Source organism: Melozone crissalis, unplaced genomic scaffold, assembly GCF_028551555.1.
Source record: "Melozone crissalis strain CALT ecotype California unplaced genomic scaffold, PUWL_Pcris_2 ptg000014l_1, whole genome shotgun sequence".
Taxonomy (NCBI): Eukaryota; Metazoa; Chordata; class Aves; order Passeriformes; family Passerellidae; genus Melozone; species Melozone crissalis.
The window spans coordinates 7535655-7549256 of record NW_026535792.1 but is presented as its reverse complement, the minus strand read 5'-3'; the positions used below and the strand labels follow the sequence as shown (position 1 = coordinate 7549256).

Here is a 13602-nt window from a genome sequence, read left to right as displayed (position 1 = left end):
TGGCTGTCAGAAAAGCAACATTTTAATCAACAAACTTTGTAGACAAGAGGCTTCCCACTAAGGGAATACACGGATTCCTGCTTTCACCAGCAGCTTCTACCTCCTGCATTTTCAAGGCTCAGCATGGTCTCTCCAAGCTTCCCTCAACAAGTATTTCCAGGGAGGGTGGCCTTCCAGAATCAGTCACAGAAGCAACATTCAAGTCAGTCCCTGGTGAACTGACACTGAAAGCTGTGTGTCCCTTGCCCTGCCCCTCAGACTCTCCTGGCTTTCCGTGGGCGGCAGCCGTTGTGGGGGACCGGGCTGTTGTCGGTGATGGAGATGATCTCCAAACCTCCCATTGTCAGCCCCTTGATGGCAGCCTGCAATGAAAGCAGATGACAGCTATCAACACACACAACAGCAGAGAAGGGAAAAAGCTCAGGGCAAACCAATTTCGTCCCCCATCTAAAAATCAACTTGTTCCAATGCTTCTCACTTCTTAATTCTTAAAAATAAGTAACCCATTCAGAAAACCCAGTTTGAACTTATCTGCTCTAGTCCTTTCTTGAGCATTCCTACTGATTTTCCTACTTTAGCCATAAGAAGTCCCAAATACAGCTTTTATTCTACCTCCAACATGGTATTACTCTAAAATTATAATGACTCTAAAAATTCATTACTGGGCACTTGGGTGAGGAATCCTCTACATCAGCTTCAGAAAAACCAAGTTAATTGAAACCAGCCTGAGTTTAGAAAACATCCATGATAGCTGAGAAAATAAAGTATGGAAAAGTAACTCCAACACCTACTTTGCGTCCTGGTCCCAGTCCTTTGACCATGACTCGCACGTGCAATACACCCTTCCCACGTGCTTTCTGTGAAAAGAACAACTAGTTAGTGTTCTCTCTGACACACTCTGGCTCCCCTGGTGTCTTCCATTTTCATAGTAGTATTTAAGTAAAATTAAAGATTAGGTAGTAATGGATAGAGAAGGCATATATGAGGATTACTGCAGAGACACTAAGAGCAAACGAGGCTGGGGTATGGCCATGGCAGTTTGAGAGAACTTCTGTGCTAAACTGTGAGCTCTGCACACAGAGAAAGCTCTCAAATCAAACTATCTGTGACCTAAAGCCAGAGCAAAAAAGGACATATCCATGGCTACGTGACTGAAGTGGCAAGCGACTAACAATGACTAATTCTAAGTTGTTTTCCCTTCTCTAATGTGGCCACTTCTCCCCTGTGAGCAGTGAATTCTTTCTGGAGGGTGAATGAGAGAGCAGGCAAGCTTTAGATTTGCTGTGCAGGAGTCCACACCTTCAGGGCAAAAATTCTAGGGGCTTTCAAACTGGAAATGAACTGCTGTACAGCACAGCCCTGCTGCCACCACGTGGAGGGAGCCACCTCTGGCTTTCTTCCTCATTGTGCTCTGGTGCAATTAACGTACTAACTACTTCAACAGTGACAGAATCAATCTGTCCAAGCACAGCTACGCAGCTATTATGAGGCTCCAATGAGCACAGATTAATAGTGAAGATGTTCTTATATCCCTCTGAGTCAATCACAATAAGCTGTTGGCCAGCAGTGGTACCAAACTCCTCTGGCATGAAAGGCTGAAGTGAGTTCCACCTAATTTAGGGTAAGGCTTTTCAGTTTAACCTTGCCTCGTTCTGCTGTAATGAGGACTGTGACACAGCCAGCCTCATCTCCTCCACCTGGACACCCACATGGTTTTTTTCAGAAAGAGTTACAATAAATGACATGCAGCTGGAATGAACAGGTGCAAGAACATCACTTCTTCTGACTGGAACTGCTGGCTGGAGCTCGCTTCTGTGGCAGAGAGCAGATATAAAATATCCAGACAATAACTACAGCTACTTCTCAGTCCCCTACGGTGCAAAACTTGAACTGCTGCTGATTCATTCCCCAAATGACTGAGAAATGTTCACTTAGGAAAAGAGGAGGGTGTGCTAGGAAAGGACAGGCTCCAAGTTACAATCACACATTTCCAATCACAACCTGTACAGCTCAGCTCCCACTTGGGCCATTTCTAACAGCTCTTTCAAACACACTTTGTGTGCAAATGAAACTCCAGCACCACAGTGCTGCCTGCGAGCCAGGGCTGTGCCCAGGGGCAGGGCAGGCAGGCAGAGCTCCCCTCTGGAGGTGGGGATCACAGTGGGCACTCACCACTGCTGCTGCCATGGCTGCAGTCTGTGCTGCGATGGCTGTGCCCTTCTTGGCATTCTGGAAGCCCTCTGTGCCGCAGGACGTGCGGGAGAACGGCTGGTTGTCAAAGCTCACCACCTGGATGTGTGTGCTGCAGAGGGACAGGGCAGAGGGAAGAAGCAAGCTGGAATAAAGCTTTATTCTCCAGTTTCTCGCTCACCTTACTGGCATAACTGACTTGTGTCTCTCTTTTAAAGTATCCCACTCAAACCCACTGCAGAGACCACCCAGCAGTGACCTGGTCATCTTACAGACCCCAGCAGAACCCTTCTGGAGAAGGTGTGCTTTATCTCACTCAGCCCTTTCAGATCTACCTCTCACTGCATGTTATCTCTCCCATTTAAAAAAATGCACAAGACACTTCTAGAACTTGAAAGAGCCTTAAGCAGTAACATATCACAGGAGCAATCACTGATGAAACACAGCTGTCTCATGGAGAATATGATAATTTTTTCAACACCTGCATAGAAATATGGCTACAGCATGGGCTGGAAGTAACCTGCTGTTAAAACTATCAGCATCTGATTATTCATATCAGAATGTAATCAAAATATATAAAAACAATCTCACTGCTTTTAAGACACTCCAAGAACAGGTATGAACACCACTGAGGTTTAAATCAGTATCATCTTCCCAGCCATGAACACCATTTCCTCGGCTGTTTTCGTTTGAGCCTTTAGATCACAATGATGACAGGCCAAACCCCGGGTTCGAAGCTTTGATTTCACACGAGAGCAGGAATGGAGCAGCTCATTTGCTTACTTGTTGTAAGTTGCTTTGATGTGAGCTATCGGGACCTCTTCATAAACCTTGCCATCCCATCTCATGGAGTTCCTCTGCAGGATTAAAGAGCTGAGGAGCAAAATAAGAGTTGTCAGGCCTCGCTCTTTAAATATTACGAAGTTTCATTTCATATCGGGAAATAAAGAAAGAAGGGAGCAAACCTCCGAAAAACACAAGCTGCGTTTCTGATTGAGTCAAGCGGCTCCCTCCCCTTCCTCGGCTGAAAACCCACCGAAGGCGATAAAACCTCGCAGCAAGAGGCAGATGGCAGCGCCCTCCCGGCGCGGCCTGGCCTCGGCTCTCACCTCTGCTCGGTCGCGCTCTGCTTCTCCGTCTCCTTGGCAGCCGCCCCCGCCGCGTCCTGCAGCCTCGGGGGGCCGGAGCGGAGCCCGCGGCACAGGGCGGCGGCGCGGCCCCTGAGGAGACAACAGCGGTGAGCGCCCAAGGGCCACCCCGCAGCGAGGGGGACCCTCCCCGCTGTCCCCTCGCTGTCCCCCCGCTCCCCACTGCCCGTCCCGCCCGCTCCGCTCACCCCCAGCCCAGCACGCGTAGCCCGGCCAGCGCCATGGCCGCGCTCATGGCGGCGCTCGGCCCGCGCCGGGGAGCGGCCGCGCGGAGCACGCTGGGAGCGAGGAGGGGACATGGCGGGGCATTGTGGGGCGCGGGCCATGGCGGCGCCCCTGGGGCTGCGGGCGGCGGGCGGCGCTCGCTGGGTTTGTAGCGCTGCCGCGCCGCGGCCCTGGAAGCTTTTTGGGGCCATGTGCTTGTTGAGGCTTCCCCGAATCACGCAGCCTCTGGAAAAGGAGGAGGAAGAGGTGGCGGCGCTCATGGAGCAGGTAGAGGGGGAATGTAGGGGTGTTGATGGGGAAATGGCGCCCTCAGTCTGAGGCATGAGGGGAGAGGGGCGTCAGGGGCTGGTGGCCTCGCACACACCGTCTGTGATGTTGCTCCCCGAGTGCTCTGCGTGCGATTTGCCCCACATCTCGTGGGTGTTGGAGGTGTCCCCATGGTCACCTCATTGGTGCTGGTGTCCCTCTCACACGCCCTGCTCAACCTCAAGAAATTCCTATTGCCTTACCTTCCTGAATTGGAAATAATTTCATTCTGCTTGCTAATACCTGTAGTGCATGTGGCTTAAGAATTCTTTATGTTGCTCTTCTAGATAGAGCTGGAGAGGAGCCTCTATTCTGATCATGAAATGCGTAAGCTGGAGGAGGAGGAGCAGCTCAAGAAGAACATGGAAAGCTTGTATGACGAGGATGAAGCTCGTGGCAAGACGGTCATCATGGCTCAGGACCTGGAGGAGAAGTGGGAGCAGAAGTTTCTGCGGTTCAAAGCTGCACCACGGATAACAGGTACAGCCTGGAGTTTGTGGTGGGTGATAACAGCCAGATTGTTTGCCAGAGTGCAGTTCAATAGAAGGAAGGCATTTTTGGGTCTCTTTTTCTGTTTGTTTTAAAGAGTCTTGACTCTTTGGTAGCACATGTGCAGTTAAGTGTTTGACAGGGAAATCAGCGTTCCCATGCTGCAAAAAAAGTGTATTTTCATGAAGGTAACATGATGAACATAGATGTGGTTTCCAGACAAGAGAAATGTTTGGTCATTTGGTTCCCAAGCTCTACTTGGTGCTCTTGATTTTTGTGAAGATGGAGATCCAGGCTGCTTATTATAGAGTCCTTCCGGATAGGAAAACAGCAGCTGAATCCTGCAATGACTTCTAGAGTGACTGAGAGCATTCTTGTCTAGATTTCTGTCGTATTCCATGTACCCACATTTGTGTATTGTTTCTGGGTATGAGGCACACAGGCTTCATAACCAAGGGGGTCAGAGCATGCTGCAGGAGACTTTGTTTCCAGCATGTGTTGGTTTTTGGCAGATGCTGACAAAAGCAACGATCGAACTTCGTTGAACAGGAAGCTGGACAGCAACCTGATGCTTCTGGTGAAACAGAAAATTGGTAACCAGGAGCTGTGGCTCCTGCCTCAAGTGGAGTGGCAGCCTGGAGAGACACTACGGAGCACGGCTGAGCGAGCCATGGCTATGTTTTTGGGTGTGTAGCTTCACCTTCCCTCTTGTTTATCCCAGTGGTTTCCTTCCAGTGCCCTGTCTGAGGGATGTTTGCCATCTGCTGTAGTGAAATCTTCTCCCACTTCTCCCATCTGCTGGGAAAAGGCATGTTGTTGCAGAGGGCTGGCATGCTGGGACTTGGGATCTCTGGCTGCCAGCAGCAGCAGTGCCATGTGTGACTCATGGGCCATTTTGGGGTATCACCATACACCACTGAGTGTCTGGGATTGCTTTGGGCTTCTCTCTCCCTCTTGTTGCCCTGTAGTAGATTTTGTGGCAGATGGGTGATGAAGGCAAACACGTGTCCTTGCTTTTCACTCAAGATTGGCAAAGCTGGATACCCTCCCCTTCCTCCCTCTCCCACTCTAAGAGGACTCTCTGGTCTCCAAATGAGCTGTTTTTTCATGAGAAAAAACAACATTTTTTTCACAGTATTTCTGCCAAAGAGGGAACAGTCAGTCTGTACAAGGAATGGCTTATGCAGTATTGTTGTTATACAGGGAACAGTTATTGTTGTTCTGTGTTCTTATGTCTTACTCTCTTTCTCTTGCATTGCTGGCTTCTTGCAGGAGATCACATTCAAGCCAAAGTCCTGGGGAATGCACCATTTGGGATTTACAAGTATAAATTCCCCAAGGCCATCAGAACTGAGAATAACGTGGGAGCCAAAGTCTTCTTCTTCAAAGCCTTCCTCCAAAGCAGTGATTTGTCCCAGACAAAGCTGAAGGCAGATCACCTGTGGGTCACAAAGAAGGAGCTGGGAGATTACCTGCAGTCAGAATACCTGAAAAAAGTCAATAGATTCCTCCTGGACTTGTGATCAATGGCCTGTGCTCCAGCAGATGGGGAAGGTGTGGGACATGGCTCCAGGGAGAAGTACAACTGGTGCTTTGCATGGGCTGGGTGTATGAGATGTTCACTTGGGCTCTGGAGGATAATTTGCCTTTGCCTTATTTCCCAATTCTCTTCACTGGCCCTGTACTAAATAAATATTAAAATTTATACTCGGAAGTGAAGCTTTCCTGAGGGAGTTCTTTGCTCTTGTTGAATTCTCCTCCTCCACCTCTTCTGGAAATGCATGATCCTTTCCTCTCCCAGGAGTGTGGTTCCCTGGGGTTGTGCTACCAGAAGGTTTGCTTTCCTTTCCAGACTCCTGCCAGAGGCTCAGCCTCAAAGGGTTTCTCCTTGCTGTAGCTAATGCTTATCAGTGGCACCTGCTCTCTGATAAGAGCAGCACTGGAGGGTTATCTGTGTGTCCAGGTGGGAACAGACTCTCCTGAACACCAGCCAGGACAAGATGGGTTTCTGGGGGGATGTAACAGGGATATTCACACCTTATTAACTTCTGCCTCAGGTAGCCTGACCCTATTACCCCAGTTTCTTTTTTAGAAGCTCTGTCCTGGGCTTATGTGGTGCTTTCTTGGCCCTCTGGGGCTGGTTCTGTTGGAGGTTTTTTCTGGTTGTAAATGTTGCTGTTCAGTAGTCAAGAGTGCTGCTGGACCTCTCAGGGAATGAGCTTGCTCCAGCAGCAGGGAGAGAGGGAGGAAATAACTGTCATAAATCATCCAGAGAGAGTTTGGACTCCGGGGGTGGAACTGGAGATTGCTGTGTGTACTTTATCAATCCTTTGGGAGCTGCTGAGCTCCAGGCTCAACAAATTAAAGTTATCCTTAATCACTCTGCAAGACACTGGGGTGGAGCGTAGCACAGCAGCCTTCTATTTTCCAGTGCTGGACAGTCTGGGAGCTGCAGGTTTGCCATAAATTACCAACAAATCTTGGCTCCTGGAAGCATCCTCACAGGCCTGGCAAGGAGGCTGAGTCTGCAGCAGGGAGCAGTGGCAAAGAGGAAATAAATGTGGAGCAGAACATGTGCTTGAAAGGCTGCAGATTTTTGGCTGCTCTCTGAGGTCAGCACTGCTGGAGGGAGCCCTATTGCCTTCTCCAGGACTGGAAGCTGCTGAAGCAGGGGGAGGTGAGTCCTTTTCTCAGGCTGTGCCCCTTCTGTGGGGTGCATGGGTGCAGTCAGTACAGGTTTTCTCTGCCACTCTTGTTTCAGGCTGTCCCTGGCTCCAGGAGATGCAGCTGAGACCTTGTGGCCACAGGTTAAGACATGCCCTTAGCTAGAGAGCCTGCCCTGTTTCCCACACCAAGGCAGGTTTTGTATTGCTGGGACGAAACTTTGAAAGCATAGAAAATGCTGTTTAATCTGTGCTGGCTCCCAAAAGACACAGCACAAATGAAAGAAAAGGCTGCACTGAAACCTTGCTGATCTTCAGACACAGGCAGTTCCTATTTCTGGATTGCTCAGGCTGCAAGTCTTTGGGCATTGTCTGTGCTGACAGATGTGTAGCTCCTTCAGCAATGGAAAGGTCAGAATCAACAGCATCCTTCATTTTTTAATGTTTTTTCCTTGTCCTCAGACCTTCTCACAGGTAGCATGTGTGTGAGAAGCTTGGTCTTTTCTGAAAGCTGAAAGTGTTTTTTCATCACCTGAAATAAAAATTCCTGCTTGCAACCTGTGTGGGAACAGCACCATCTATTTATTTATTCAAATAAATAAATAATGTATTAAATTTATTTTTATATAAATTTATTATTATTTAAATTTATTTTTATTTTCCCTGTAGTTGATTTTATTTAAAGCCACTCAGCCAGTTGCTGCAAACAATCACAGATCCTGTAACTCAGAGGCTTTTGCTCAGTTCTCCTGTGTGATCTCTTTTCTTCCCAACCTTGGGGAGAGGGAAGCTGGAGGATCCTAGAGGATGGTTTGCATCTTCTCATTTCTTCTGCTCCCAAACTCCTGCAGCAGGTCCCTGAGGCTGTTCTTTTCCTTTGGGAACTTGGTGGCTGCAGGCTGCCTTTCCACTCAGCATGAACCTGTTCCCATACTCAGAGCTGCAGAAGTCTGAGCAGGCTGGTGGTAAGTGCTGAAAAGGCAGCACAAAGCCTGAGAGCCTTTTCTGGGAGAGCAGAAGGAACCTGTGGAGCTGTGGCTGTGTGAGAGCTGCTGCAGTCCAGCACAAAGAGCAGGGGGAGCATTTTACTTTTGTTGAAACACAAAACTCCCTTTGCAAATGTGATGGAGAGCCAGGGGAGTTTGTCTGGGTGTTGAGGGAGGCTGGAGCTTGTTTGCACTCAAACCCTGGAGGGTTTTCCTCACCTTGACAAAATCCCCTCACATGAGATCTCTGCCAGAACCTGAGGCTGCACCAAGTGCCTGGGGAAGAAACTGAGTTTGTTGTGGCTCTTCAGTGCAAGGCAGGGTGAGATCAGTTGAAGAGCTCTACTGTGAAGGGTGCACTGCAGAGAGGAGTTTTGGAAAGGACCCATAACTCCTCGCTTTGAGAGCAGCAATGTGAGGCTTATCTACCAGTCCCAGGTAAGATCTGTGCTGCTGTTACCCACTCCTGACTGTGCGCACCAGAGAGGATGTGCAGCTCAGGCTGCAGAGGCTTTCTGCTCCTCAAAGCCAGTTTTGGCATGGGATGCTTCCATTCTTAAGGGTCATACACAAAAAGCTTCATCCTTTCTCTCTCCAAGGGGAAGGAAGCATCTGAAGATGTCCTGGCCCTGGTGTGATGCAGTGCAGCAGCTGTTGCTGAAAGTCTCCAGTAGCAGACACAAATGGAAGGAGCAGTTGCATTCTAAAGCACTGGCATCTAAGTCATTGCTTAAACCACCATGTTAGAAGAGAGAGCTGAGGGTTTCCTTTGTGGCAAGTTGACACTAACACTCCCCTCCAGTGGAGAAGAAAGAACAAGTCCTAATAAAAACACTTCTCAGCTTCGACAGGAATTTTTGAGGTGACTGTGAAATGCTGACAGCAGGAACCCCCTTCAGGTAGTTCCAGCTACAGCTTTGCTGTCAAGGCTACTTTTCCCTAACAGATCTTGTGGGGTATAAAATCCTTTGTCAGGACTTCATAAGCAATGCTTGAAGACCCAGGGGAATTTCTCAATTGAATTATGAAGTGTCTTTCAGCAATAAAGCTTCAAAACTGAGGCACAGCAATGAAGCCTCTGTGGAGAGAATGCAGGGCTTTAGGAGTCACCATCAGAGCCCACTCCAGGAGCAGGACTGTGCACTGCCAGCAACTGGCTCTTTAGCTGGCTGCTGAACATCCAATTTCATAATTAACTGATGCAGCAGACCATCGTTAGGAGTTCAAAATAGCTTTAAAAGAACAAGTATGTCTCAGAAATAAATGCTTGGTGCAACCTGCAGAAATAAAAGGAGAACTACTCATGCCTGCTTGCTGCTTTTCTGACAAACAGCTCCAGAGAGAAGTGGTACAAGCACAAAGCTGTCCTCTACATTCAGATTTCATCCTGCTTTCATGGGACTATTTTCCTTAAAAGCCTCTGATGCAGTACAGCCCTTCAGAAATCATTCACTTGAACACACTGCAGAGTTGAACACTAGAAATTAAAGAAGACGCAGATTGGCATTTGCAGGTGCAAAATAATTCTCTGTCTGTCCTGTATTTATTAAAGCAGCTGTCATATTCCAGCTGTTACATTCCAGCCTCCTGCTCCTCGTTGCACGGCTTGTGTGCGTGGATGTGGCTGTGCGGACGAATCGTGACACAAAGTAGTCCCACTCGGTGCTAGGAGTGTGGCAGGCGAATACGCGGAGGCACATTAGGTGTCGGTTGTACCGGGGCACATTAGGTGTCGGTTGTACCGGGGCACACCAGGTGTCGGTTGTGCAGCGTCCCGCGCTGCGGCGGGATCTCCCGGTGATGTGAGTCCTCAAGCTCCGGCAGAGGCAGAGACGCGGAAGGATACTTGCAAAGCGCTGCAGTATTCGCCTGCTGCGGTGCCGTGAATAGACCCGGTGGCGGCGGAGGCGGCGTGACAGGGCACGGGATGCCGGCTGTGGCCGGACAGCGGCATGCAGCGGCTCGGGACCGGGAGCGGTCTGTACCAAAGCTGCAGCGAAAGCCGGGGGAATGGAAAGGGATGGGGCAGCGGGGCCGTGGAGATAGAACTGCGCATGCGTGCGGATGATCCCGGAAGCAGCGCTGTGGTTGGATGAGACGGCGCGGAATGATATCGGTGGTGCTGCGGTTGTGGCAACTGCGCATGCGCGGCCTGCCGTGCGGCGGCGGCGGGGGGGCAGGAGCGGAAAAGCGGAGCACGGACGGTGGCGGCGGCGGGGTGGCCTCGGCAGCGGGAGATGATCCCGGGGTGGCGGGGGGAGGAGGAGCGGCGTGGAGCCGGCGGGTGTCTGCTGCGGGGGGCCGTGGCGTGCAGTGGCTGGGAGCGCTGTGCAGCCGCTGGGAGCTGGGGTGCCGCCGGCCGGGCGGGCACGGCGGCGCTGGCGGGAGGCTGGGCGCTCCGGTGCCGGCGCAAGCGGTGCTGTGCCGGGACAGGGGGATTGCGCCGAAACGGCGGCAGGGACAGAGTGTGCCGTGGGCGTCTGCGCTGCCGCGGGGCCCGCGGGCGGCTCGGGGTGTGCCGCGTGCGCTTGAACGCCGAGGTGGGGGGCGGCTTCCCGCGGCAACGCGCACAGGGGGCGCCGGGGACACAGCGCGGCCGCGCCAGGCGCGCTCGACACCGCAGAGCCGGGAGCCGCCGGGGACTGCGAAGGCGCGGCAGCGACGGGACTGGGCCAGCACCGACCCCGCTGTGTCGGCAGAGGGAGCGTGGGGGACTTGGGGGGACGGGAGGAGCCGCCGAACTCGCGGGTAATGGGGGGAAAGCAGCGGGGGCGGGGGGGCTGGGGCCGCGGTGCCGCTGGTGGGCGGGCTCGGAGAGGCGGGATTGAGGGGCGGCACCCGCGGTAGCCGGGACAGCAGAGACCAACGGGATGGCAAATACGGACATGGCGGGACCGGGGAGTGGCTGCGGGCCCGGCTGTAGGGACTGCGATGGCAGGGGGCGGGGCGGCAGGCGTTAACGGGGCTGCGGTTACGGGAGCCGTGGGGTCCGACATGGAGGTGGGGGGCGTGTCCCGTTGGAGATGCGCGGCGGCAAGGGGCTGAGCTCGGCGGGGCGGCCGCTGCGGGCATCCCCCGTGCAGAAAACAGCTCGAGCGGCGCCCTGCAGGCTGGGAGCAGCACTGCGGCAGCCATGGCCCGGCAGGAGATACTATTAAAGTGCTTTATTCCAAATGTGTCCAAAAGTGTCTGGTAAACACAGCTGAAGTTGCGCTTTATGGCACCGCCCCTTTTATGACAGTCGCGCTTTACGGCCGTCTTCCCGACAGTCGAGCTTCACTGGCGATTTTACGACACTCGCGCTTTATGTCAGCTTTTACAACAGTTGCGCTTTACGGCTGTCATTACGCCAGTCGCGCTGTATGACACCTTTTACGACAGTCCCGCTTCACGACACTTTTACGACAGTCGCGGTTTACGACACCTGTTATGTCAGTCCCCCTTTACGGCACTTTTTTACGTCAGTCGTGCTTTACGGTCATATTAACGACAGCCCTGCTTCACGGCACTTTTACAACAGTGGCGCTTTACGACACCTTTTACGACAGTTGTGCTTTACGGGCATATCTACGACAGTCGTGCTTTACGGCCGCATTTACGACAGTCCCGCTTTACGACACTTTTACGACAGTCGTGCTTTACGTCACCTTTTACGACAGTTGCGCTTTACGTCACCTTTTACGACAGTCCCGCTTTACGGCCGACTTCACGGCAGTCGCGCTTTACGGCACCTTTTACGACAGTCCCGCTTTACGACCGACTTCACGGCAGTCGCGCTTTACGGCACCTTTTACGACAGGTGTGCTTTACGGTCGTATTTACGGCAGTTGTGCTTTACGACACTTTTACGACAGTCGTGCTTTACGTCACCTTTTACGACAGTTGCGCTTTACGTCACTTTTACGACAGTCCCGCTTTACGACACTTTTACGACAGTTGCGCTTTACGTCACCTTTTACGACAGTCGTGCTTTACGGTCGTGTTTACGACAGTTGCCATTTACGTCACCTTTTACGACAGTCGTGCTTTACGGCCGTATTTACGACAGTTGCGCTTTACGTCACCTTTTACGACAGTCCCGCTTTACGACACTTTTACGACAGTTGCGCTTTACGTCACCTTTTACGACAGTAGTGCTTTACGGTCGTATTTACGACAGTCGCGCTTTACGTCACCTTTTACGACAGTCGTACTTTACGGCACCTTTTACGACAGGCGTGCTTTACGGCCGTATTTACGACAGTTGCGCTTTACGTCACCTTTTACGACAGTCGTGCTTTACGGCACCTTTTACGACAGGCGTGCTTTACGGCCGTATTTGCGACAGTTGCGCTTTACGTCACCTTTTACGACAGTCGTACTTTACGGCACCTTTTACGACAGGCGTGCTTTACGGCCGTATTTGCGACAGTTGCGCTTTACGACACCTTTTACGACAGTCCCGCTTTACGGCATCTTTTACGACAGTTGCGCTTTACGTCACCTTTTACGACAGTCGTGCTTTACGGTCGTATTTACGACAGTTGCCATTTACGTCACCTTTTACGACAGTCGTGCTTTACGGCCGTATTTACGACAGTTGCGCTTTACGGCACTTTTACGACAGTCCCGCTTTACGACACTTTTACGACAGTTGCGCTTTACGTCACCTTTTACGACAGTCGTGCTTTACGGTCGTGTTTACGACAGTTGCCATTTACGTCACCTTTTACGACAGTCGTGCTTTACGGCCGTATTTACGACAGTTGCGCTTTACGTCACCTTTTACGACAGTCCCGCTTTACGACACTTTTACGACAGTTGCGCTTTACGTCACATTTTACGACAGTAGTGCTTTACGGCCGTATTTGCGACAGTTGCGCTTTACGACACCTTTTACGACAGTCCCGCTTTACGGCATCTTTTACGACAGTCCCGCTTTACGGCACCTTTTACGACAGTCGTGCTTTACGGTCGTATTTACGACAGTTGCGCTTTACGTCACCTTTTACGACAGTCCCGCTTTACGACACTTTTACGACAGTTGCGCTTTACGTCACCTTTTACGACAGTAGTGCTTTACGGTCGTATTTACGACAGTCGCGCTTTACGTCACCTTTTACGACAGTCGTGCTTTACGGCACCTTTTACGACAGGCGTGCTTTACGGCCGTATTTACGACAGTTGCGCTTTACGTCACCTTTTACGACAGTCGTGCTTTACGGCACCTTTTACGACAGGCGTGCTTTACGGTCGTATTTACGACAGTTGCGCTTTACGTCACCTTTTACGACAGTCGTGCTTTACGGCACCTTTTACGACAGGCGTGCTTTACGGCCGTATTTACGACAGTTGCGCTTTGCGACACCTTTTACGACAGTCGTGCTTTACGGCATCTTTTACGACAGTCGCGCTTTACGGCACCTTTTACGACAGTCGCGCTTTACGTCACCTTTTACGACAGTCGTACTTTACGGCGCCTTGTACGGCAGTCCCGCTTTACGACGCCTTTTTACGACAGTTGTGCTTTACAGTACCTTTTACGACAGTCCCGCTTTACGACACTTTTACGACAGCCGTGCTTTACGGCACCTTTTACGACAGTTGTGCTTTACG

The 13602-nt window shown here is 51.4% G+C and overlaps 2 protein-coding genes across 2 annotated transcripts; one reads left to right on the top strand and one right to left on the bottom strand.

Annotated features, from left to right (window-relative positions):
* Window positions 1–3579, bottom strand: MRPS11 (mitochondrial ribosomal protein S11). The gene is made up of 6 exons (XM_054272763.1): window positions 3527–3579; window positions 3300–3410; window positions 2974–3063; window positions 2173–2302; window positions 792–857; window positions 1–362 (listed from the first exon to the last, which is right to left on the bottom strand). The coding sequence occupies exons 1-6, from the start codon at window positions 3571–3573 to the stop codon at window positions 255–257; spliced, it is 552 nt and encodes a 183-aa protein (XP_054128738.1). The 5' UTR covers window positions 3574–3579; the 3' UTR covers window positions 1–254.
* A 56-nt stretch (window positions 3580–3635) lies between these two features.
* MRPL46 (mitochondrial ribosomal protein L46) lies at window positions 3636–6072 on the top strand. Its single transcript, XM_054272794.1, has 4 exons — window positions 3636–3830; window positions 4157–4349; window positions 4871–5044; window positions 5631–6072. Exons 1-4 carry the CDS (start codon window positions 3636–3638, stop codon window positions 5879–5881), a joined length of 813 nt encoding a protein of 270 aa, XP_054128769.1. The 3' UTR covers window positions 5882–6072.
* The last annotated feature ends 7530 nt before the right edge of the window (window positions 6073–13602 follow it).